This window comes from Bos mutus, chromosome 2 (genome assembly GCF_027580195.1).
Source record: "Bos mutus isolate GX-2022 chromosome 2, NWIPB_WYAK_1.1, whole genome shotgun sequence".
NCBI classification, from domain to species: domain Eukaryota; kingdom Metazoa; phylum Chordata; class Mammalia; order Artiodactyla; family Bovidae; genus Bos; species Bos mutus.
This window is the reverse complement of record NC_091618.1, coordinates 17,894,640-17,920,775: the sequence shown is the minus strand read 5'-3', so window position 1 is coordinate 17,920,775 and position 26,136 is coordinate 17,894,640. Positions and strand designations below refer to the sequence as shown.

The 26,136-nt window shown below is 40.9% G+C and overlaps 3 protein-coding genes across 21 annotated transcripts in view; 2 read left to right on the top strand and 1 right to left on the bottom strand.

Annotated features, from left to right (window-relative positions):
- Positions 1-22,983, bottom strand: part of TRIP12 (thyroid hormone receptor interactor 12) — a 151,105-nt gene extending 128,122 nt beyond the window's left edge. For 9 of the 17 annotated variants that reach the window (XM_070385533.1, XM_070385540.1, XM_070385539.1 and 6 more), the window contains exon 1: positions 21,942-22,113. The gene's annotated coding sequence lies outside the window, so the exon portion shown is untranslated. Of the gene's footprint in view, positions 1-87; positions 214-21,207; positions 21,318-21,941; positions 22,115-22,964 lie in introns of those variants that run through there. The other 8 variants (XM_070385538.1, XM_070385558.1, XM_070385564.1 and 5 more) reach the window with 5 other exon arrangements.
- On the top strand, positions 20,991-22,424 carry LOC138984751 (uncharacterized). Its single transcript, XM_070360368.1, has 2 exons — positions 20,991-21,211; positions 21,803-22,424. The coding sequence occupies exons 1-2, from the start codon at positions 20,991-20,993 to the stop codon at positions 22,422-22,424; spliced, it is 843 nt and encodes a 280-aa protein (XP_070216469.1).
- FBXO36 (F-box protein 36) overlaps positions 22,440-26,136 on the top strand; it is a 102,203-nt gene continuing 98,506 nt past the window's right edge. For all 3 annotated transcript variants that reach the window (XR_011467379.1, XM_005887037.3, XM_070385591.1), the window contains exon 1: positions 22,440-22,748. Coding sequence is in view for 2 of the 3 variants with exons in the window: in XM_005887037.3 (XP_005887099.1) it covers positions 22,653-22,748 (96 nt within the window). In the remaining variant the exon portion in view is untranslated. The remainder of the gene's footprint in view (positions 22,749-26,136) is intronic.

Genomic DNA, 26,136 nt, shown 5'->3' with positions numbered 1-26,136 from the left:
TATCCTTAAAGATTTCATTAGACACGCACAGCTAATTGATCTCAAACGTGACGGAAGTCTGCATTTGTTTTTTACATCCTACTTTACCTTTTTATGCTTCAAAATCCGTGGCACTGCTGCTCTTTAAAACCGGACTCATTTGTGAAGATTCAGTAACGAAGGCAAAACTTCAATAACGAAGGCAAAACTATTAAGTCTTTGTACACTGCTGTTCCTTACAAATCCTTTGTTTTCTTCTGACATGTGTCTAATTCTAACCACCCCAGAATTACAGAAAGAAAAAATTTATTCATATTTAACAGAAGAGAGGCTCAAACAAAATTCATCTAAGCTCAAGAATCTAAGTCTAAAATCAGATTAGCAATCTCCTGACTTACAATGTCCTTTAAAAGGATAAATCATACCCACCAAACCCAGTTTATAACTTTCCATTTGAAGTATGTTATATAAATGTTTAAAAATCAACATTAAGTGACAACATATACAATATCCTTAAAATAAGGTTCCATTCTAAAATCTGTACCAAACAGCATAACTGAATACATTAAAATCACTCATAAAATTCAGTAACTTCTTTCTCCATCCTTTATTAAACTTTAAAGAAAAATATGAAGACAAAACTTGTATTAGACAAAAGAAGGAGCTGAACAAAACCATAGCCACCAAATTTCTATGCTCAGTCATGTCTTACTCACAAATGACAGAAAAATAACCAAAATAATCCAGAGGGAGAAATATCAAGTGTTGCCACACCTCCAGAATGTAAAACAGGAGCCTTAAGTTTCTTCTGGGAAAAAAAAATCACAAACACCAACAGTAAACCAGATGTGCCAAAGGTGTCCTGAAGATTTTACCCTGTGCTGAGACCTCAACCTGCCCTGGCCTTCTTTATAAAGTCGACTCAGAGGTGAGCAGATTGGAGACTTCGCTAGGATGCATGCAAGATTTAAAGAGGCTCTGAGAGGCTCAGAAAAATGGACCACCAACATAAACAAGACAAAAAAAATTTCAAAAAACAGAAGCACTATTGTAACAAATTAAATAAAGGCTTTAAAACTATGATCCACAACAACAACAACAAAAAACTTTAAAAAAATAATAACAATTTTAAGCAGAAACAGTAAGTCAAAATGGCCAAAAGGGATGAGTGAGCCCTCCTCCGAGGAGAAAGCCAAATAACAAATAGTTCCCATTGGTAGGCCTACAGTACCACACAGCGGAGCAAGAGACTAAGATTTTTTTTTTAAATAATAGGAAGACAGCACATCACAATGGAATGGTCAATTCTAAAACATAACCTACAAGTCTGTAGAATCCAACAAATAAGAGGGTTTCTTTTGGAGTGATGAAAGTTTCTTCAGTTAGATAGTTGGTGATACTTGTACAACTCCGAATAGTCAACACGTTTTGCACTTTAAATGAGTGAACTGCCTGGCATATGAATTTTATCTCAATAAAGCTATTTTTAAAAACCCACTTTGCTCTGAAAATATCCTGCCTTCCAAAGTATTGTATAGAAAGGAAACCCTTCAATCTGTTGCTTTTAAACCTTCAAATATGCCAACCAAGTATGATATGCCAGACTCTTTCCCTGCAAGTATTGGGAAGTACTATAAACCAACTGACTTTTTAAAGACAATCATCATCTGTTAAGAATGAAATGACTCCTAAATATAGCGGACTGCATTTCTAAGGCAGGTACTAAAACCTCACTGAAAACCTGATTTCCTTATGACTTACACCACATCTTCCTATTCTCTAAACTAATGACATTTTCTCTACTCCAGGAGTTGGTGATGGACAGAGAGACCTGGCGTGCTGCAGTCCACGGGTTTGTAAAGAGTTGGACACAACTGAGTGACTGAAATGAACTACTTCACAGTCCATTAAACATAAAAATAAGATGAAAACCAGAAGTATTTAACATAAGAATTAACAAAAATTTTAATGTTAAATTCCACAGTACTTAATGTTGAATGAATTTAAGCAATATGATTTTTTTCTAAAGCAAACAACAATAAATGCAACATGGATATAACATCTCTTGCTGTTGTTCAGTCGATGTCATATCTGACTCTTTGTGACCCCTTGAACTGCAGTGGGCCAGGCTTCCCTGTCCTTCACTATCTCCAGGAGTTTGCTCAAACTCATGTCTGATGAGTCAGTGATGCTATCCAACTATCTCATCTTCTACCGCCCCCTTCTCCTGTCCTCAATCTTTCCCAGCATTAGGGTCTTTGCTAATGAATCGAGCTGGCTCTTCACACCAGGCGGTCAAAGTACTAGAGCTTCATTTACTTGTCCCCCAAGAAGTTCTAGGATTCACAAAGCCCTGTAATCCAAAACAAAGTACTGGTTTACCTTTTAACTAAGCTTTTTAACTAAACCTGAAGATTGAGGAGGAGATATTCAAGACAGTTATGGGGACTGAAAAAAGTTTATCAACATATGTTCATGTTCTAACTTCACAGAGTACTGATGTGTCTTATAGTTCAGGAATACTGCTTGAAGAAAACCTTAAAATAAGATGTAACCACCAACTTAAAATGAATGCTAGCAACCAATTCTTTCGGCACTTTCATTTAACAGGTTTGCTGCATTTTAAGTCAACCTACTTTAAAAAGGAAAGAATGCCTGCTAGAGAGAAAGCAGATAATTTTAAGGTTAAAGGGGGTTGGGGGACGGGGGATAAAAAGGTTAACTCCAGGGACATTTAATGTCCTGAGATGACAATTCATTACCAAGAGTAATTTTCTTTTTATTCCTCTATACCATTTTTCAAAAACATGTCTGCTCCTGAAGTTAACAAACTATCTGAGATATATCCTACACTTCTAAAAATGCAAGGAATCATATGAACACAAGTCAGTTTACAATCTTCCATTAAGGAAAAACATCTCATTTGTACAGCACTTCATAGCAGTGACTTTACATAAATGCTCTCACTTTTAAGCCTTTACATCAGTTGCACCTGTTTTGGGGGAGGGTGGCAATGAGAGGACATCCAGGCCTCATCTGGTTAACTGTTAAGCAGGACTGCCAGGTCTTACTCAGCTACTTAACAAGTATTTATTGATTACCCTACTTCAAAGGTTTTAGGCATTGGGGGAAAAGGGTAATAAGACAGTCTCTCCTCTTTCAGAATTTATATTCTACTAGGGAAGGCAGCTGCTATTGTTTAGTCCCTAAGTTATGTCCGACTCTATGACTCCATGGACTCTATCTAGCCCACCAGGCTTCTCTGTTCTTGGGATTTTCCAGGCAAGAATACTGGAGTGAGTTGCCATGCCCTCCTCCAGGGGATCTTCCCAATTCAGGGACTGAACTCCATGTCTCCTGCTTGGCAGGTGGATTCTTTACCACTGAACCACATGGTAAGACCCTAGGGAAGGCAGACAAACAGCAAATAAGGTAATACTGTGAGAAAATTAAGGAAACTACAGTCAGGAGAAGGTACAAGACAGTATTCCCTACCGAAACCTCATTTCTCCTTCCTGCTGGAAGAATCCTGCTTTACAAGGAGTACAAACTTTCTCACCTCCAAGAAGTAAGCCACTCCCCTGGCTGTAGGAGATGAGTCATGGTTGGGCCAAAGCCAGTGTGTTCCTCAAACTGTAAGATTAGCGCCTTGAAAGCAATTTACACCAGGGGTTTATAATCAAAGAGGTTCACAAATTTGGACTGAAAAACTTAATTTCACTAACCTCTCACTGAAATTTAACATTTCTATCATGAACAGGCAACAAACCACAATATTATTGGCAGTACCTTGATTTTGCACCAAGAGAAATCAGATATTATCATATCACATTACAATTGTTGAAGATACTTCAAAATATCATTTACACTCATCACTACTTTGAACAGCTGCTAGATTATGTTATTGAAAGTGCTAATAAAGAAACATTACAACAACAAACTAATTTAACAGTTTGAGAGCTAGAGTTTCAGCTTTACAGATGGCGCTAGTGGTAAAGAATCTGCCTGCCAGCAAAGGAGATGCAAGTGACACGGGTTTGACCCCTGAGTTGGGAAGATTCCCTGGAGGAGGAAATGGCAGCCCACTCCAGTATTCCTGCCTAGGAAATCCCAGGACAGAGGGGCCTGGAGAGCTACAGGCCATGGGTCACAAAAGAGTCAGACACAACTGAGCACACAATCACAAGCTAAACTGTAACATACTTGGGTTTTCTCTTATGTGTTGACTTTATGAGTTTAAAAATATTACTTTGAGGAGCCCACAGCTTCAGACTGTTAAAGCCCTTATCACAATAAAGGCTAAGAATCCTTCATCATAAATGGTCATAACCAAATATTCTCCTCAAAATAGAGAACAGAAAATATCAATAGCAGCATGTGTAACAGTTAAGAATCATTTGTGAAGTTTATTTCAGTTACACACATGTATCTTATCATGTACTGCAGTTCAAAGAATTTAAAAGCCAGGTGGCCTAAAACTACCTCTGCACAAAAATACTTAGAAGTAAAAAATTAAAAATACATTAGTATTTTGTTTTCGTCAGAGGTATGATTCAGTTCTCCCCAGTAAGAGGTATGAGGAGGTATGCTAGGAAGAGTTCTGCTTTCTTAAGTATAAAAAAAAGCCCTCCTCTTCTTCCTGCCTTGAATGTGAAATAGACAAGCCATGACATTCTTCAAGCCATGATCATTATCTGGTGTCCAAGAGAACCTTGTGCTGTGAAAGGCAAAGCAGGTTCGGACAGAGCCTGGTCTGAACCACTGTACAGCTAAACCATGCCGCATGAATAAAATTAAACCCTGAGCTGTTTAAGACCCCGTTAGTCAAGTTTTCTATTACTTGCAGGTGAAATGTTTCTATCCGATAAATGAATGACTACGGATAGGGTGACAAGTAAAGCTGCTGTGAGTGCTAACATCTGAGCCAAGACCTCATGCATGAGACAAGAGCCAGGTAAGATCTAGAAGAGCACTCCAGGCAGAATGCTGGAACAAGCAGAACCAGTCAAAGGCGAAAGACACAGGAGATGATGTCAAAGAAGTGGGCAAGAGCCAGCCCGCACAAGACCCTTGCCTTCCACCTCTTCCATGGAGTGCTACAACACACACACACACCTCACACACACAGTACATTTCCCAAGTTAATACAAAACACAAGGGAGGGAGACACCTCCAAGCCAGTTTAAAAACTGGCTTGAGGTATAGAACTATTCCTTGAAACATAATAATAGTTCTCTAAAAAATCGAACAAAGGACTGCTGCTGCTGCTGCTGCTGCTAAGTCGCTTCAGTCGTGTCCAACTCCATGCGACCCTGGGGACGGCAGCCCACCAGGCTCCCCTGTCCCTGGGATTCTCCAGGCAAGAACACTGGAGTGGGTTGCCATTTCCTTCTCCAATGCATGAAAGTGAAAAGTCAAAGTGAAGTCGCTCAGTCGTGTCTGACTCTTAGAGACCCCATGGACTGCAGCCTACCAGGCTCCTCCGCCCATGGGATTTTCCAGGCATGAGTACTGGAGTGGGGTGCCATTGCCTTCTCTGAACAAAGGACTAGAGACTGGATAAATTATGTTGTCACATAAATACAAAGTAATAAAGAACTAATAATAAATTGGGTAAATGTTCATCACACTAGCATGGGTGGGGGAAAACATAATATGGACCCATTTTTATTAAAACAAAAGCTAGAAGAAAATATAAAAATGTTTAAATCAGGTGATAAGATTATGTGTTTCTTAATTTTCCTTTTTCTTCATTTAGATTTTAACTATCACTCTGTACTTTATGATCAGAAATACATGCCTCCAAAATTGAAGAGTTTTTAAAAGCTGCTCACCAAATGTAACGTGGCACCCTGGGTGCATCCTGGAACAGAGACATCAGGTGAAGACTAAGCAAGCCCACCTCAAGTATGAGCAGTAGTGATGCATCGGTACTGGTTCACTAGCTGAGTCAAACTTATCACACAAGATCTTACAAAAAAAAAAAAAAACTGGGGAGGAGTATAGGGTAACTATCTTCACAACTTTTCTGTAAATCTGAAACTACTATAAACTTAGAAGTTTCTTTTTTAAAATGTTTAAGTCCTCTTACCTAATAAGACTCTTCAAGCGGCAAGTACAGACAGTGGGAGCCATTACTAAAGAATGGTAGGCAAAGGGAAAGACATCTAGGAATGAAATTAGGAATTTCAGGCATTTAGGGAGAGATGAAAGTTAAGGACAAGTTCTGCATATGTCTGCCTGGTATACAACAGGCCCTTACTTACTGCAGATAATACAATACTTATTTTTTTCTTTACAATTTTCAGAAACCAGAGGTTTAATCTGTTTTAAAAAGGCCTTATTGATCCCTTCAACTTAAAAAAAAAGGCAGTGCTGAGAACTAATATACTTTTTACAATACCTTTGAGTTTTAAGAATTTTCACTCTTAAAACCGCAGGAGGACTTCCCTAGTGGTCCAATGACTGACTAAGACTCCTAGTTCCCAATGCAGGAGGCCTGGGGTTTGATCCCTGATTGGGGAACTAGATCCCATATGCTGCAACTAAGGGTTTGCGTGCCTCAACTAAGACCTGGTGCAGCCAAATAAATATTTTTTAAAGGGGAGGGGGGTGCAAGTCTTCACTCTCAACTTACCCACTTAATACACAATTCTAGCAAGTAGTTTTGTAACTCAAAGCATAATAAAAGCTAGAGGGAGTAGGTCTAAACATAGCCAAGCCCATCGACTAGAGAGGACAGGGAAGGCACTTACTAAACAAAGCAAAAGCAACTAAGTCTCTTAAAAAGCAGAGAATTTAGTAATGTCCAACTGCCAACGAGAGCCTTAAGACTCAGGGTAATAATGTTCACCAATGACAGCCAAGAGTCAGGAATGAGACATTCTGGTGCACTCACAGCACTCTGAGAAGCACGTAAACACTGGTAAAAAGCCACACTGAAAAACAACATGTTCACCGTACTTTGCAGTAGATTCTACATCCATTTCTTTAAATTTTTACTGATTAACAACAACAAAACCTTGACCTCCTTACTCTACGTTTACAACATTTTAATAAACCTGTGAACCTATATCAAACGGAGAAATCACTCCTCAAAAAGCTTTTCAAAACACTTAATGTACGTAATACCAAGTCAGGGATATTTTTCCTTTCAATCTTTAAAGTTTCATTTTAACCATTAAATTTACTCAACACCAAAATTATAACATGTTAAAAATAAAAAGTTTACACAGTCAAGTGTAACTTCATATACTAAAACAATGTGAAAGTAAGTCGTCATTTAGAAAACCTACTAGAATAAAAGCTACTATTAAATTTCTTCTAGAAGTCAGTTATCTTAGTCAAAAAAAAATGTAATACAGCAACTGCTTAACTATGAACCAGGCCCTGTGCTTAATACTTCACTCTCATTAAAAACTCAAAGGAATTCTATAAATTTTGTATTGAGTTGGCCAAAAAGTTCATAACATCTTATAGAAAAATCCAAACAAACTCTTTGGCCAATTCCGTATTTTCTATAATTTGCATGTTAATCAACTTGCCCAGGATCAAACAACTAGGAAACTGGAACCCAACCAGAAACCATCTCATTGCAGAGTCTACCAATACTTCTGCTTCAAACGATCCTCCTGCTTCAAAACCTAAAACTCTTGTCACTCAAGTAATTCCAATATATCAAAGATATCCATCTTCTTTCTCAAACCTGTTGTTTTATCAATATAAGAAAATAAAAATGCTTCCTCTCAAAAAAAGAATGATTACTAACAACAGTTAACACACTGAGCACTTAGGCTGTACCAGGCGTTGTTCTAAAACTTCTACATATTAACTAATTTAATTCTAAAAAAAGCCTACGATAGGGACCATTATTATTATTCCCATTCTACAGGTGGGACATTGAAGCCAAAATAAGGTGACAAAACAAAAGTCACACTGGTAATAGTATTAGACCCAAAATTTAAATTGAATCCCAATGTCTGCTCTTAGCCACTTATCCTAAACTCCTTTATCTTTGAGACATTATCATGTTATCTTTGAAAACATACAGAGAGCATTTCAAATTCCTATGAACAACGTAAAAAAGCAGCTAGTAATATTCTGGAGCAGAGGTTGGCAAATTATAGCCCACAGGCCAAATCTGGCCAACCACCTCATTTTGTAAAGTTTCAAAATGCTGATTTGGCTGCTTTTTTTTTAACCCTTTAAGATCTGGCCTGCAAAACCAAAAATATTAACACCATCTGGCACCTTGCGAAAAAAGTTTGCTGACCCCGGCTCTGCAAGATGACACTATGTAAACCTTCCTCTAAATAGTGAAATTAACATATATTTTTTATCATTATAAATAAAAATAGCAGCAGCTCCTATTTATCAAGTGTATACTATTTATGAACCATCCTAACAGCACCCATTTATAACCAAGTAAACTACACCTCAGAGAGTTTAAATGACTTGCCGAAGATCACACAGCTAGAATATGGGGACCCTGTTTAAACAGTGTCTAGCCTGCTTTATTGACTATGCCAAAGCCTTTGACTGTGTGGATCACAAAAAACTGTGGAAAATTCTGAAAGAGATGAGAATACCAGACCACCTGACCTGCCTCTTGAGAAACCTATATGCAGGTCAGGAAGCAAGTTAGAACTGGACATGGACCAACAGACTGGTTCCAAATAGGAAAAGGAGTACGTCAAGGCTGTATATTGTCACCCTGCTTGTTTAACTTATATGCAGAGTACATCATGAGAAACGCTGGGCTGGAAGAAGCACAAGCTGGAATCAAGATTGCTGGGAGAAATATCAATAACCTCAGATATGCAGATGACACCACCCTTATGGCAGAAAGTGAAGAGGAACTCAAAAGCCTCTTGATCAAAGTGAAAGAGAGTGAAAAAGTTGGCTTAAAGCTCAACATTCAGAAAACGAAGATCATGGCATCCGGTCCCACCCCTTCATGGGAAATAGATGGGGAAACAGTGGAAATAGCGTCAGACTTTATTTTGGGGGGCTCCAAAATCACTGAAGATGGTGACTGAAGCCATGAAATTAAAAAAGACGCTTACTCCTTGGAAGGAAAGTTATGACCAACCTAGATAGCATATTGAAAAGCAGAGACATTACTTTGCCAACAAAGGTCCGTCTAGTCAAGGCTATGGTTTTTCCTGTGGTCATGTATGGATGTGAGATTGGACTGTGAAGAAGGCTGAGCGCCAAAGAATTGATGCTTTTGAACTGTGGTGTTGGAGAAGACTCTTGAGAGTCCCTTGGACTGCAAGGGGATCCAACCAGTCCATTCTGAAGGAGATCAGCCCTGGGTGTTCTTTGGAAGGAATGATGCTAAAGCTGAAACTCCAGTACTTTGGCCACCTCATGGGAAGAGTTGACTCATCGGAAAAGACTCTGATGCTGGGAGGGATTGGGGGCAGGAGGAGAAGGGGACGACAGAGGATGAGATGGCTGGATGGCATCACAGACTCGATGGACGTGAGTTTGAGTGAACTCTGTGAGTTGGTGATGGACAGGGAGGGCTGGCGTGCTGCAATTCATGGGGTCGCAAAGAGTCAGACACCACTGAGTGACTGAACTGAACTGAGCCTTGAAGTCCATCATCTTTCTATATGACACTTTCCTCAAAACATAAATGTGCATAGCCATGGAAAAACAACATTTTCTGTAAAAACTGATTAAAATTACAGGATAAAAATGTCAACTTTCAGCCTGGATGGGAGGGGAGTTTGGGGGTGAATGGATATATGCATAGGTATGGCTGAGTCCCTTTGCTGTCCACCTGAAACTATCATGACGTTATTTGTTAATCGGCTATACTCCAGTACAAAATAAAAAGTTACAAAAAATGCCAACTTTAAGAAGAAATAAGATGTTCATGTAAATGTATGCACAGGTATGAATCTTATTTTCTACTATATTTATATTTTTGATATTATTCCAATTGGAGTTATAACCCAGGGATACTCAAAGCATAATAAGAATATAGCTATCTTTCTTATGTAAAAATATGGGGCAAAGAACTCATTAAAATAAACACAGAAAGCAAAATATATTTATTTAGTACATTTAACTCTCCTCTGCCACTTCTGAAAACTGACACCCTCTTCTGCTACAGCCTTGTCCACCCTCACACAGCCCTTGTCTAAAATGCCCAGCTCTTTGGCTCATCCACTCTTCTCTCCATCCCCACCCCACCCAGCTCCCTACCCTATCCCGAGAGACTCCGTTAACATTAACCTATGTAAAATATCAGTGTACCAAGGAAAGAACTCAATCGAAGGGAGCTTCTGGTACATTGATTCATGAAGTCTTTTTTATTATTATGCTGTTAATCTCCCACACTACTGGACTGATTTAGCTATCAGACTATATTATACATATTTACAGTGAAAGCCATATCACAAAGATAAGGAACTGAATTCAGAACTCAGTGTGGGCAAGTATGCACGGATGCAGCTAAAACAACTATTCTGAGAAATACCTTGGTAATATTTTTACTATATTCTCCTTTCCAGCTAGTCACCTGATGAGGCATCTGAGTAATGTCTCAGAATTCGGCTTAAGAGTTTCTATGATTAATTCTGTCTCTGAATTTACCGCCCCCCTCCTAATAAAACTATAAACTCAAGGTCAAGGACCACATCTGTCTATCCTCATAATCCCAAACCTTAACCTAAGGCTTGAAATAGTGACCAAAGCTGCTTATAAATACATATCATTTGCTTATTATTCACATACATTAATTGTATCTCCACTGCTAACTTCATACTAACTTCACTGAGAACAGAGATGTTTTAAACGATTGCTTTCTAGGTTTAAGAATATTACTAATAGAATTGAAGAAATAACTTTAAAAGATCAATATACACACACACAAAAAAGATCAATGTAGTCGTTGCTGAAACCAAGATAATTTCTTCCCTTGTATCATGATGCTAATATGGCCCTTAAACAGAAATAATCGCAGAAATTTTTAGAAAAATGGTTTTACTAAGTCCTGTATTTCACATTTGTTAAAAGAACTATGGATTAATCCACTCCTAACTTTAAAATTCTTTTAAGTAATGTGGAAACTTCCCAAATCCTTTGTGTGTGTGAAAGTCGCTCAGTAATGTCTGACTCTTTGCGACTCCATGGACTATACAGTCCATGGAATTCTCCAGGCCAGAATACTGGAATGGGTAGCCTTTCCCTTCTCCAGGGGATCTTCCCAACCCAGGGATAGAACCCATGTCTCTCGCATTGCAGGTGGATTCTTTACCAGCTGAGCCACAAGGGAAGCTCAAGAATACTGGAATGGGTAGCCTATCCCCTTCTCCATGGGATCTTCCTGACCCAGGAATCAAACCAGGGTCTCCTGCATTTGCAGGCAGATTCTTTACCAACTGAGCTATCAGGGAAGCCCAAGAAATACCTTTAAAAGATCAATACACACACACACTCAATGCAGTGGTTGCTGAAACCAAGATAATTTCTTCCTCTGAACCTACTAACCCAAATTCTTTACTATAGCATTAAATGTTTAAGTAAATTCAGCAGGTATCCTGAAGTTGTGAGTTTCTCTAAATATAGTATACTCAAGTTAACTGTGGAGAAGGCAATGGCACCCCACTCCAGTACTTTTGCCTGGAAAATCCCATGGATGGCGGAGCCTGGTAGGCTGCAGTCCACCAGGTCACTAAGAGTCGGGCACAACTGAGCGACTTCACTTTCACTTTTCATCTTCATGCACTGGAGAAGGAAATGGCAACCCAGTCCAGTATTCTTGCCTGGAGAATCCCAGGGACAGAGGAGCCTACTGGGCTGCCATCTATGGGGTCACACAGAGTCGGACACGACTGAAGCAACTTAGCAGCAGCAAGTTAACTGCATAATTATGAATCATCTTAATTTTCTTTTAGTAACAAATTAATATACTGATTATAAGTAAACACATGACTGAAGCAGAAGGCCCATTCCATAGAACAGAAAGAAAAGCAGCTATTCCAGCAAACATTAAGTTTCACCAAATCCTCACCTGATGCAAGAAATATAAACTGAGTATCACCTTAAAGGGGTGTTACAAGGAAAATCCCATATGATGGGCTATTATCTCCAGTAATTCGTCTCAGTTGGACTTAGTTTGTGTAATGAGAAGACACCTGGAAAAAAAAATGGCATGGCCTAACATCCAGGCAGCTGAAAGTAATACTAGCTGGTCAGAAGAGGCAGCAGATTACCTTACAGTGCCACACCGAAGGCTGAAATTCCCCAAGTCTTACCTCACAGCAGCAACTGGAAGGGCAAAGCTTGTCAAAAGGCAGGGTGAAAAGATGAACTCTGCAATTAAGTCTAGCTTTATAACAAAAGTATTTTGAGGTCAAAAGGTAAAAATCAACACTAATATACCTAATGAGAGTTGAGAAATAACTAGCAAACAGGTCTGATCACAAAGTTAAGAATTACTCAATCTTCTCAGAAATGAGCCTAATTTTTGTTGCCATCTACTGGGAGAAGGGCCCAAATGCTGTTGGTAGAGACCAGGTCTAATCTCCTTTGGAAACTAAGTTGCTTTCCCTCGGTGATTAGAACAAATGGAAATATGTGCTTGATAAAGGAAAAAACTGGGAAGCTGCAGGACTGTCTTGCAGAAAAATAGGTACTACTGCCTGTTGCAGCAATAAAATACTGACACTTCACAAATGCTTCAACTGGAGTCCACAAAACCCCAAAAATTTTGGCCTATACAGCCTTAACAGATACTATTTTAAGTCATAAACTTGCAATAACAGCTAGCATCTCTGCTGTCCCCACATTAGGGAAAAGATCAAATTAATTCAACTACAGTCATCAAAGTCTACAAGAACATGCTAGAAACAAAAGATGCTAAAGAAAGCTAAATATTATGGCTACCACACCCCCAAATATTCTCTTTTGCTTTAGTTTCCCTTCAGCCACATCTAAGCTCATTTCCCATTTTTGAAATCCTGTTGTACATACTTTTGTAAAAGTATTAATAAAATGGGTAACAAATAATCTACTGTGACATCAACCAGAGAGCAAGGGAAATATTTGACTAAAATATCTCACTTGATTAAACTGGGTAATATTAATTTCCACCTTTGAAAAAATAAAGTGAAAGTCACTCAGTCCCGTCAGACTCTTTGTGACCCCATGGACTATACAGTCCGTGGAATTCTCCAGGCCAGAATATTGGAGTAGCCTTTCCCTTCTCCAGGGGATGTTCCCACCCCAGAGATCAAACCCAGGTCTCCTGCATTGCAGGCGGATTCTTTACCAGCTGAGCCACAAAGGAAGCCAGAGAATACTGGATTGGATAGCCTATCCCTTCTCCAGCATATCTTCCCAACCCAGGAATCGGACCAGGGTCTCCTGCATTGTAGGTGGATTCTTTCCCAACTGAGCTATCAGGGATTTTATATATATATACTAAAACCACAATTTGCTTTTGTTTTAAACAGTTTTCTAGAGCAGTAGACACTAAACAAAAGGTTCCCCATAAATAAGACTGATTTAAATAACTCAGAAATAACTCAGAAGAAACATGTATTCTTAAACAGTACTGATTTTTTTTTTAAATCTCTGAACAAACAATAGTTGAATGAATGTGTTAGGAGATGACTGCCAGCTTCCAGTAAAGGAAGAATTCTGTGACTGAACAGAGGGGCAGTGGGAATCATTTAGATACCAGCTCCTGCCTACTGAACAAAACTTCAAGTTTTGTTAATCTATCAAAGATCTACTTAATCTATCAAGTAGGGAAATGGAACAAGAAGTAAGTTTTACCTCCACTGCTTCTACTGCCTCAAAACTTACCACAAAGACCCTTATATGCAGTCCTGAAAAGGAAGCAATTTCATAAAAAGATAAGTAAGATCTGGAAGCACTTTTAGTTTTCTTTTCACTTACATATTAAATATTTTTGTACATTTTTTTCATATTATCACTGCCTATTCATCTATCAACCATAACTTCAATATGTCTATTTGTTATATTGAATTTCTTAATCTCCCATTTCAGAACCTCAATAATCTCAGCCCAAATTTCATAAATGTGGACCCTCTCCTTCAGAGGGCCAGTTTACCTTACCATTAGATCCTTGTCAACTCCACTTTTAAGCTCCCTACCCTCCTACACCTATCCAAGTATCAGGGTCAGCTCAAGCCCCTCCTCTGTTCATAAAGTCTTCCTCAATAACTTCAATCTCTCTCTAAACTTGAATACTCGCTATATAAAACTCAAATTTGCACTTAAAAACAAATATGTACGATGTTATATGTTGTGTTCTTTTGACATAGTCTGAACTCATCTGCAATATTAGTACATTTTGAAATAAAAGATCTCACTTTATAAATCTTATTTCTCCTCAGCACTCTACAAGAGGGCAGACCTTATATGGAACCAGAAATGCACACGCGTTGGTTGTTGATGAAATATTTGTGCAATGGAGGCACTTCCAACAATTTATTCAGCAAGGCCAAAAAAGCATGCCCTAATTCATCTGTTTCTTAATTTAGATTCTCGTATCAAGTTTTCTAAATGCAGAACACCTGCATTTAGAATATCTACAGAATACCTCTCTGTGCTAATTATACATAGTTATCAAGTCAGTTTGATTATCAACTAAAGAAACGTAACAAAACTCGGAAGACAAAAACTACGTCTTAAGTCCCTTTTGTATTTCCCCCAGCACAGTCCTGTGGTGCACAGTAAACACCTGATAAAACACGAACTGACAAACTTATCTACTAATAACCATAATCCCCAAATGCTAAACCTGGGGTATCCAAGTCACTAAAACAGTCTAGTACTATTTAGCAATCCCTTAAGAAGCTGATTTTAATGAGCCTGATTCTGAAAAATTTATATTCTAGGATCCTACCTTCAGGTACCAAACCCTGAAAAACTAAAAATAAGCAAGTTGAGGGAATTCCTTGGCAGTTCAGTGGTCAGGACTTTGCACTCTCACTGCTGAGAGCCCAGGTTCAATCCCAGATTGGGGAACTAAGACTCTGCAAGCCGCCAATAAAATAAGCAAGCTGACAGCATGTGCATGCATGATCAGGCACTCAGTCCTGTCAGACTCTTTGCAAACCCCTGTACTGTAGCCCACCAAGCTCTTCGGTCCATGGAATTTTCCAGGCAACAATACTGGAGACAGTTGCCATTTCCTACTCCAGGGGATCTTCTCAACTCAGGGATCGAACCTTTATCTCCTGCATTGGCAGGTGGATTCTTTACTGCTGTGTCACCTGGGAAGCCCAAGCTGACAGTAGACTATGTCAATACTATTATTTCACAATATAGTTCTTTAATGTCTCACCAGAATGAACTCTACCACTGCCATCTACCATGTACGACACATTATATGGAGACTTGTGCCAGCCTCTGTGAGGACAGAAGAATGAGACCTCTACTCTCAAGAAGTCAAAGATCTCATAAAGAAGATGTAAACAACTAGAAAGACCGTAAAAGCCATCAGTGAAAGAAATGCTGCAGAAGGGAGCAGAAGAGTGAAGACTGAAAATCTTCACAGGAGCTACTGAAAGAAAGTTAAGAGTGTATGTAGCTACAGAGATACAAGGTTGGGGAAAGGTACTAATCCAAGTGAAGAGACAATGAAAGCCAGAGCACGAATGAAGCTCCTGGGTGTTTTCAGAGCAGAAGAGGCAGCTCCTCTGACTGCCCGCAGCCAAGACTGCAAAACGGGATTATAAAATACTGGGGCCATAGCAGAAATTATAGCATTTTCACACATTTGCTATTTATAAGGCAACTACAAGCACTGACGTTTTAAGAATTTTTTTTTTAAAGGGAAATTGGGGAAGGCCCCTTCATATGATCTCCATGAACCTGCTCTCTGAGGACACAAAGCAGCTTATATTACAACTCAACAGTGACTTTCAAACAGGTTATCCATACAAACTCACTTTGGGTTTTCAGGGCATCACACATGCTTAACAGTATGAGGACTTGAAGATGAGTTAATATGACCTTAAGACGATAGCACAAGGTCCATCTATTTATTCAGAATGCTGCTCATGGGTGGAATGAGTAGGAGTTGTAAAGTCAGGGTGGAACTCATTCACTGCTTGTGACAGCCAACAAGCGATTAAAACACACATTAAAAGGCTATAATTTCAAGTCTTGAAGACTTGTTGATAGACACTTCAGCTTATAAATAATAAATAACTCAAAAACCCATGTATGGGTAATAACATTTATAGAAATAAATATATCCTTTCTAAAAAGAAACAGAATAAACTAAAATTATGTGTAAAATTCAGTTCTGTACTTAAATATGCACTGTCTCAAAACATAAGTCCTCAATGAAGCATTTAAATGATCAACTATTTCATGCAAATAATGGATAATTAAATAATGTGAAATGGCTTGCCTTAATTTTTTTTAATATGATTCAACGTAACTTGCAGTCTCTAAAACATGTATCAAGAGATTAAAGAAAACCCCCAAAATCTTGTTAACATAACGGTGATCCAAAATGCTTATCAAAACAAATCAAATAGGACACTACATTAAACCATTACAAAATATTTTCACTTTCAGAATCTTATTTTCACAACTTATTCCTTCAGTAAACGTTAAAAGAATCTTTACTATGGGACAGGCCCTGCGCTTGCTTCTATGGATAAAAGAGCAAAGACTAACTTCAAGAAATTCATAATCTACTAAGGAATACTATTCTATACTCAAATATCTTCAAGCAGAACACCTACATACATTATAAAAGAATGTTCTAGGTAGAACAATGTAAACAAATCAGGCAGTAGTGATCAATGCAGGGATGAACCAGGGGAATAAGGGCTGTGTTCCAATCCATCTTTGTAGCCTGATCTCCTGAATACAGTGCCTAGCACTGATATGGTGGCCATGATCACATTTTTCAGATTAAGCACTTGAAGTTCACAAAGGTTGTATTATTTGTCCAAGGTCACAAACACAGAAAATGCATTACCAGAACTGGAACCCAAGTCTTCTACCTTCAAATCAGATACTCACTTGAACAGTGCTGTTCCTTAATGAAAGATCGGAGCAACAGGCAGCTTTTTAATTCTAGGCGTCTAGAATGACTGTTTAAATCAAGCATAACTCCAAAACTGACTATTAACAGCTTCTCGGCACACTCAAGACAAAATGGGTTTAGTCTAAATAATGGTCTACTTGAGTAGCTTTTTCTTCTGGCCAATCCAGTTTACTGAAACTACAAGAATTACAAAAAAGATCTACAAGTCCTAGGAGAAAAACTATCTAGCAGACTCATTTCAGTCTAGAAAACAACTTCTTTTGCCCATACCCTGAAACTAGCAATAAATTGGGGTAGTACTGATAAGATTTTATTAAAGAACTGCATTTGTGAAAATCCAGGACATTAGCCAAGTTCCACTTAAATACAAAAGACTGGCTCGATATCAGTATACAGATCTATTTACCATAAATAACAGCAAGCACCCACTGTGTACAGAGAAATCTAGCAGACTGGGTAGAAAGTGAAGAACAATTTGCTAGGGGTTTATGCCTTTAAGAAATCTATATAGCACAGCTAAACTACACCCAGACACTAAAAAATTAAACACACACACACACACACACAAATGTAAAGCTAACATTACATGTTAAGAGCTAAAAGCACCAAGATTATATAACAACCTACAAATTATATGTTTTATATAATATTCACCAAATTCTTACCCTTCTACCCTATCCAGGCACTCTGATGGCACAGCAGTCAGGAAGATGTGAGACGCTGAGCACTAAACCAGACAGCACCCTGAGAGACTTGTTGAAGCCAAGAAATTTTCCAAGCAGGAAGACTGGCTGCATAGCTGGCATGGCCAGGCTACCATTACCGCTTTGGAGTGGGAAGGAAAATGGGTGTTATTTTCAATCAGGTTTATGAGTACACCTTCAGGCAAAACACAAGGACACTGAGATAATCCTTGCCCTCAGGAAGCCCATAATCCAGTCAAGGAAACAAAAGCAATGCTTGTCAACAAACCTAGCACTATAATCCCCAAATGAAGCATAGATAGATAACAAAGAAATAAAAAGGAAAGATCATGGGGTAGAAATTTTTGAGTAAATACTTGTGAGTTGAGGTGAACCTAAAATGACTCAAAAGAAGGAAAAAAGCATGTCAGGCTGGCAGATCAAGAACCTGAAGATGAAAAGCAACAAGCAGGTTACTTTTTCAATTTGAGTACATCCAATTACCTCAGCAAACATGCAAAAAATAAATGGGCAATTGGTATCAGTTTGTTCGAAAAGATTCCCACCCACATTCCCTTGAAAGAATTAAAAACAAAAACTCCCTCAGATTCTGTAAAAGAAACCAGACCAAGATCCTGAAATACTTTTCCTTAATTGTGGTGGTCACTTAGCTGCTAAGTCGTGTCCGACTCTTGAGACCCCATGGGATTTTCCAGCCAAGAATACTGAGTGGGTTGCCATTTCCTTCTCCATCCTTAATTGTAGTCTCTGATATTAGAAAATCAATTTCATAAAAGCCATGAACCAGAACAGCAACAAATTTTTTCCACAATAAAAACACGAAGCAATCTGTCTGAACTTTCTCTCAGCAGAATTAACAAGGTATGGTGAACAAGCATATCGCTGCAAAAAAAAGTAACATAACAATTGGGGTCCAAGTTCCACTACCAATTAAGAAGCAATTTCAAATTATAAAGTGCTATAACTTCCTATCTCCAACCTACCTTACACTGACAACTTTCCACCACTCCAACTGATAAAAATTTTTTGTAATTACCTCAAAATAGATAATTTTCTAAAGCTAATGACAATTGTCTTACACTTATTTAGCAGTTTGTATTTCTTCTCAGCCATTATATCCACTGGATCTCACAATCAGCCAGTAGGAAAGAGATGGACTATCCATTCCCATTTTACAGATTAAAACAAATGGAGATCAGACAGGGTCAGAGAATAGTAACTCAAGGTCACACAGCTACTAAGTGGCAGTGTTATGAATTCGTAGGCCAGCGTGTGTCTTCTTTGCTAGGATGATGACCTCAGACAGGATCATACAAGCATATCCAGATAAAAATGCACTAATCTCAAAAGTTAGAATGGAAAAGTAAACATTACTTCAAATTTACTTTGCTAGATGAAAGCATTGCTTTTATCCTGACCAAGCATCCTGTTCTTCACTGCAAAAAATAATTTTGTTTAGCACCTTCAGAAATTCTAACTACCAACATTTTCTAACTTTAAGAAAGTAAATGAAAAGTAAAATGCCTGTTTACAGACACAAAACAGTAAATGTCAGCTGAAGCAGACTTAAAAACCACTCAAACTCCTGAAAAACTGGGAATCGAATGGAAGCAGTGATAATCTTAATTGTTGTTCTTATTTAGTCGCTAAGTACTCTTGTGACCCCATAGACCACCGTAGCCTGCCAGGCTCCTCTGTCCATGGGATTCCCCAGGCAAGAATACCCGAGTGGGTTGCCATTTCTTTTTTCAGGGGATCTTCTCCACCCACGGATTGAACCCAAGTCTCCGGCAATGCAGGCGTAATCTTAATTACGGCACATTCATAGAAAGGGTGATGTGGCAAGCCCACAACCCTCAGCCATTTTAATGTGCTCTGTCTCAACTTCAAATAAATGAAATAAAAATTCATTTTTTATCCCCAAACAATTTCACAAAGATGATATAAAAAGCCACACGAGTTCAGTACTTCTGAGGCTGAACGTAGAGCAGAAGTTTCTAAAACAATTAGAAATGCGTTAGAAATGTGTTTACTCTAAAATCCACACTTAATACTGAGTTCTTTCCATGCTCTCTGTGCGAAAAAAATAAATAAGCCTCAATAAAACCCTCTGCCACGTACTGTTTCTAAACCTGATAATTCCACTCCATAACCCTAACTGCTGTCCCCCTTACCCCAACTCGCCAGTAAATGCGACACACACTCAGGATTCATATATAGGCCTCTTGCCTTTTTCTCTAACAACTAGGACCTTTGTTCCGAACGTCGGTTTTTTACCCCACTCAATAGCTCTTTCAAGTTTCTATCCCGTATTTTTTTTGTTTTGTTTTGCTTTTTTGAGAAGAGATTATGAGCCTCAACTTGCCGGGTCTTTTTAACAAATGAAACGCCAAAAATAGCTAGATACTGGTGAGGAATATAAAGTTCAACAACACACCACAGAAGGGCCTACAAAACCAAGGAAAATCCGGGGATCGGGTGATCTGGCAGGCCAGGCAAGACCGGGGAAGGCCGACGAGGAAGGGAGACAGCAGGGGAGCAGTTAGACGTCCACTCGGAACAGGCCCACTGCGCCACTAAACGCCCACCCCCCCGCGCCCCATTCCACACACACCAACGTTCCCCCTGACACATTCTGTCCCCCCCCAATTACCCGACGAAGCAATTAAACCATACCCACCACCAGATACCAGGCTTAAGCTAAACCTCCCCACAAAGTTAAAAAACAAACAAAAAAAAACGGCATTATCAAAAACAAACAAATCTGTCTTAAGGGTTCAGAAGCAGCCCCTTCCGTCCTCTCCTCGCCACACGGGGCACCCAATTCCCTCTCGTCCCCTTGTCCCCCCGCAGGAGTTCAAATGTCTAAGCTACCCCTCGACCTCCCGCCACGATTTGCCTGTGTGTTTAAATCTTTCTTTTTTTCCCCTTCTCCATCAAATGAAAAGATTTCGTTTATTTTTGAGGATGGGACCGACACGGAGAAAGGACAGGATGGGGGACGCTATCACCTCCGTTATTTGCACTCTCCTCTAACTTGTTCCACAACTGGAAACCCACTCACTGTGGAGGAGGATGGAGAGAGGCTGAACTGAACGGACAGACGTTATAATAGGTTTTATGTAATCCACATATAAATAAATTAATCGCCTGACGCGCTCTGAATACTAATACGACAGGAGTGACAACCGGTCCACCTCCCTCCCCACAGGTCCTAACCCCACCCCCACCCCCAATTTCCACGCCGATCAATGGAGAAGGATGCTCCGCTCCTCTCAGCCAAGTTTCCCGGCCTGTTTCACGCCGCCCCCCTCCCCGCGCCCTCCCCGCGTCCTCTCTCGGCGTTCCCCCTCCGTCAAGCCTCAACTTCCCACAGGCAGAAAAAACAACTGCCCAGCGCAGACCCCTCGCCTGCAGCCTCGGCCGCCCTCAACCGTCTCCCCCCACCGGCGGCAAGAAACCTCTTACTGCGGTCTAAAAGTCACTCCGGCCGCTCCCTCCTCTGACCCTCGCTTCCCACAACTGTTGTCACTCGAGCTGCTCCCTAGTTTCCATTTCCGGGCCGTTCCCTGGCCCCGGAGCCTCCCCTCTCCCAGTTTCCGGGCCCCCCATCCCATTTCCGGGGAACCCTGGCCGTCTTTCACACCCCCCCACCTGCACTTCCGGCCCCCCACTTTCTGTCTTCCTAGACGCCCTCCAAGCTCCAAAGCCCACTTCCGGCCCCCCCCCACACACACGACACCCGCCGGGTTCCCCCAGACCCCGCACGCCTTTACCCCCCGGGTTCCGTGAAGGGGCCCTCCTCATGGTTGGCGCGGGGGGGGGGGGGCACCCAGAGCCCCGCCCCCCTCACCCCCCACCCCGGGCTCCCGCCCAGCCCCAGGTCCCCTCCAGCCGCGGTCTCTCTCCCTCGAGCGCCTAACCCGTCAACCCCTGTCCCGGTCCTTCCGCGGACCCGCCGCCGCCGCCGCTGCCGCCGGGAATAGGCCGAGCGTGGGGGGCGGGAGGGGGGCCCGAATCGCGGCGATGACACAACCGGGCTTCCTGGGACTTTCTGTTCCAGCTCCTCCCCGCCGCCGCCGCCGCCGCCGCCACCACCACCAACCACCACCACCACCCCCCCACCTTCAACCCCTCAACGCAGCCCCCTCCCCCCCACCCAGGCCTGGCCCCGCCGCCGCTCGGAACTGCGCCCCAATTACCTAGTTGGGCCCCAAAGTCTCCGGTCCGGACTCGGTGGCGCGGCAGTAACTTCCTCCTCCTCGCCCCCCACCCCCAAGCGGCGGCGGCGGCGGCTCCTCGGGTCCCTTCAATTATCAGCTGAGCCGCAGCACCGCTCCCGGCGTGCGCCTCCGCCCGCGCCGCCTTCTTCCCTCCCCGCCCGTTCCAACACCCTCCGGGAACTACTTTGCCCGCCGCGGCTCGGACTGACGGTGCTCGTCCGCGGGACAGGCCCCCCGCTGCCTACTCGCGGCTCCTCACATAGCCCCTCCCCTCCCCTCCCCTCCCCTCCCACCCCGCCCCCCCCGCCGCCTCGCCACTGCCGGGCTCGACTTCCCCCAGCGGCCTGCGACCTCCTCCCGATCCCTTCGAGGGACCAGGAAGGGGAATGTGAGACTTCGCTTGGTATCCCTCCGCCGGGGTCACCGCCCCCCCCCGCCTTCCCCACTCCCCCTCTGTGGTAACAGGAACTAATTCCCCTCCGGGTCACACGGGACCTCAAGGTGGATATTTCACGGCGCAAGAGTTCCTGCTAACCCTTGGATGAAGGGGATAATCATCCCCAAAGCTAGAAACACCCCGCCAGCTCGAAAGTAGGGTTCGGTTTTTTTAAACCACGGCTGTGGCCCCCGTGACCCCAGGCAGGCCCCGCCCCTTCCTGGTTGTCTTAGCGACGGCGGTGGCGTCCCAAGATGGCGTCGTGGCTGCCGGAGACTCTGTTCGAAATTGTAGGACAAGGCCCAGCGCCGAGCAAAGACTATTACCAGTTATTGGTCACCCGGTTCCAGGCAAGTGCGAGCCGCGGTTTCCCTTCCTACCAACTTTCCGCCAGCCCCGGCGGAGCCGGAAGGCGAGCCACGCTAGGCCCGAGAGCGACCGGTCGTTAGCCGGAAGCGCCGGGTCCCAGCTCCGAGCCGGGAGATTTCCCCTCGTCACCTCGGCCTCCCGTGCGGGCCTGGTGGCCCGCGTCGTCCCTTGCCCCCAACCCCCAGCCCCGCTCGTACCCGGCAAGCTTGGCCTCCTCACAACGCCTCCCGCTCCTTTCCCGCCACTGGGCGTTCCTACCCGTCGAGTTCCCTCCGCGCGAAAAAAAAACAGTCGTCCGCGGCTTGCGTGCAGCCTCTCCGTCAGCGTGGGAAGGAGGGAAAGAAAAGACTCAGCCAAGTGTCCCGAGGAGGAGCCGGCCAGGGAGGGAGAAAGGGAGGATTTCTTTTCCAGGGTAGGGTTTAATTACGGGAGATTTTGTACATCTTATCGCGGGCTTTTACGTATATACCAAGGCCAAGGCCACATCAAAAAAAACTTCCTTGTTTCTGGGAGGAATTGAGCGTTGGAAGCTTTCCCCTTACCTTTTTGGAGCCCCTTCTATCCCATTGGAAAGAGCGGGGCGGGGGTTGGTAAAAAATGTTTCAGCTGCTCTGCGCGTCAGCCCCACCCATAAATGACATCTGCTCTACAACAATAAGACCGCGGATTATGTTATCGCTCGAGTAACCATCGGCCTATTTTTCTGACTACTTGAGCTGTTTAAGGTGGGCTTTTATGAATGATTTATTGTGCCCACGAAACTTACAAGTTCAACTGGGTCTCCACTCGGAACTCGTTTCTGATTTTCTCGCCGAGTTTACTTAACATCTGTCACCGAGATATTCGTGCACCTTGCACTTTTCCTAGATGGTATTTCTGTAAAATGAAATTTAGAATTCTGTATAGCGTACTTATTTTGGTGCATGTATTGACGGTTTCATCAGTTTTTCCAAGAGCACTTCAATAAACTGACTTTTGTAGCTTCAAGAGCATCTTTTAAAAAAGGAATAATGTGTATTTTTTGTATCTAAGATTTCTAAATATTACATGCGTAATGTCAATATTACAAACGTGATAGCTTGTCGAACTTAAATTTTTCGTTAAACACTTCATAAGAAATGTTTGCACATTGAACTGGGATTTCCTAAAGGCTGAAATTTACTTGTTTTGTGCATTTATTTTAGGATTGACTATTTTCCATTTGCTTTAAAATGTATGAACCTAACAGTTCTTCACATTTAGCATGAATGATTGAACAGTATCATATGTATTCTGACTTCATTTCCTATTTTATCTACTTCAAGTAAGATAGAATGTTCTGATTTTCATTTTGCAGTCATTTCTGTAACTTGTCTTTAAAACTTGTTTTTGAATATTTCTTTTCCTGTTATACTCAGTGTTGTAAGCCTCAACAGACTAAATACTGTTTACCTTTTTTTTTTTTAGGAAATTACCATAGGAGTCCTCATGGTATTACTTTTCCCCAAGAATGGTTCTGTTGTTGGTGTTCTTCACACTTTACTCCCTGGTCTTACTTGGGCACATGCCTTCCTCCAACTTCTCTCGTGAAATTTTTCTTGGCCCACCCCCCAGTATTATTTTTTTTTTTCTTTCTTTCTTTCTTTTTCTTTTTATTTTTTTAACACATCAAAAACTCTTGTCTATTTCAGGCCCTATATTTTTTCTGTCTGTTGCTTGTGTATTAAATTCTTTTCAAGTTCTGATCCCTTTATTTTTTTAAAGCAGACTGAGTATATTCAAGTTCTGCCAGTGAGAATTAATCTCAAATCTGATTAATTCACTCTCTTGTTAAAACTTGTTAAAAATAGTAACCCCCAAAAATAGTCTTTTCAGTCAAATGTCTTGAGAATATGTTATTTTCTAACCACATATAATTTTTCTAAGTCTCAACCCAGGAAACTAAACATCCAGTGAGAGATGATCTGACATAAATAAGTACTAAAAGACTAGAATTACAATGTGTTTTGTAAAATGGACTTTTTTCTGGAGTAACTTTTTAAAATTGATTCCTGTGCATTTCTTCTCTCACTTTCTTTCTGCCTTTGTTCCCCAAAATGATGTATATTATCCAAAATATGCTCCAGATTTAGATGGATACTTCTTTTACTGTGATTCCCTTTTTTATTCTTTTTCATTGCTTTTATTTTTGTTTGCTTTAAATCCAAATAGCTGCGCATTTGACATGGATTTAAAGACAGATAGATCTCTCATTAGAGCATCATACCATTGTCATAGTCCAAAATATATAAATATTATACATTAGTATTTCCTTTGTCTTCTTGCTTATACAGTGACATCAAGTACATGCTTGTAGAGACATTCCCAGTTAACAGCTTGATGCCATGGTTTTTTTTTTTTTCTTTCAAAAAAGGAACTTAGAGAATATAGCTTGAGATTAATATAGCTTAATTCTCAAATCTGATCTTTTTAGTGATGATCCAAAGGCATAGAAAAATCAGTGTCCTGCTATCTAAATCCAAGATTTACCCAAGTATTCCTACTCTAGTTTTAGTAATATATATTATATCGGGTTCTAATCCTTTGAAAACTAGCAGATTTCTAGTTAGGGCCAGAAGGAATCTTGAATATAGTTCAGACCAGGGATATTTCACCTAGTTTCTAAGAAAGTCTTATGTTGTGTTTCTGAATGAAGATCCTTCCTTTATTTTAAATCAGCAACTTGTAATTTATTGTGGGGATGCAAAATATAAGAGGATTCCTGCCTTCAAAGAGTTTATCATTTCCTTCAACAAAAATTGAGCACCTTTTATATGCCAGGTACCTTTTTTGATTCAGAGAATCATCAGTGAACCAAAAAAAGTCCCTCTTCTCCTGAAGCGTATAGTCTAGTGGAAAGAATATAGGTAAGTGACTTGTTTTCTATAAACACTCTAATGCTTTAACTTTTGTTTTAAGTACAAAGGAGATTCTTGAGGAATTGCCAAGTTAATGAATAGCTCAAACATTTTAAAATCAATGAGTCCAGAGGAAGCAAAAATCACTTTAGACTATGAGGTGCAGGAGAGCACTATGACAAGTTTTTTGTCTTGAAATTCTATCTTATTTGTTCCCTTGAAATAGAAGTGTTGCTTCAGGTGGTCAGAACTAGTGACTTGGATTTAATGTGACAAATACTGGAAAACTGCTAGAAACACTAACCATGTGCTAAGTAGGTAAGAGTTGGCAGATATGGCCTGTTGCTCCTAAAAACACAGGTGGTTGCCCGAAGAGCACAAGTATATTATAGTCACTCCAGCAGATGAAAGAAGGCTGAAGAATTATAAAATAGATTAGTCTTATTTTATCTATCTCATTAAATCTGAGAACTCCCAAAAAGACACCTGAAGC

Excerpts from the sequence above, each read along its gene's own strand:
- LOC138984751 (XM_070360368.1), top strand. The coding sequence starts at position 20,991 with ATGGAGAAGGATGCTCCGCTCCTCTCAGCCAAGTTTCCCGGCCTGTTT. Across the intron at positions 21,212-21,802 it reads GCAAGAAACCTCTTACTGCG|CTCCTCCCCGCCGCCGCCGC; the intron begins GTCTAAAAGTCA and ends TTTCTGTTCCAG.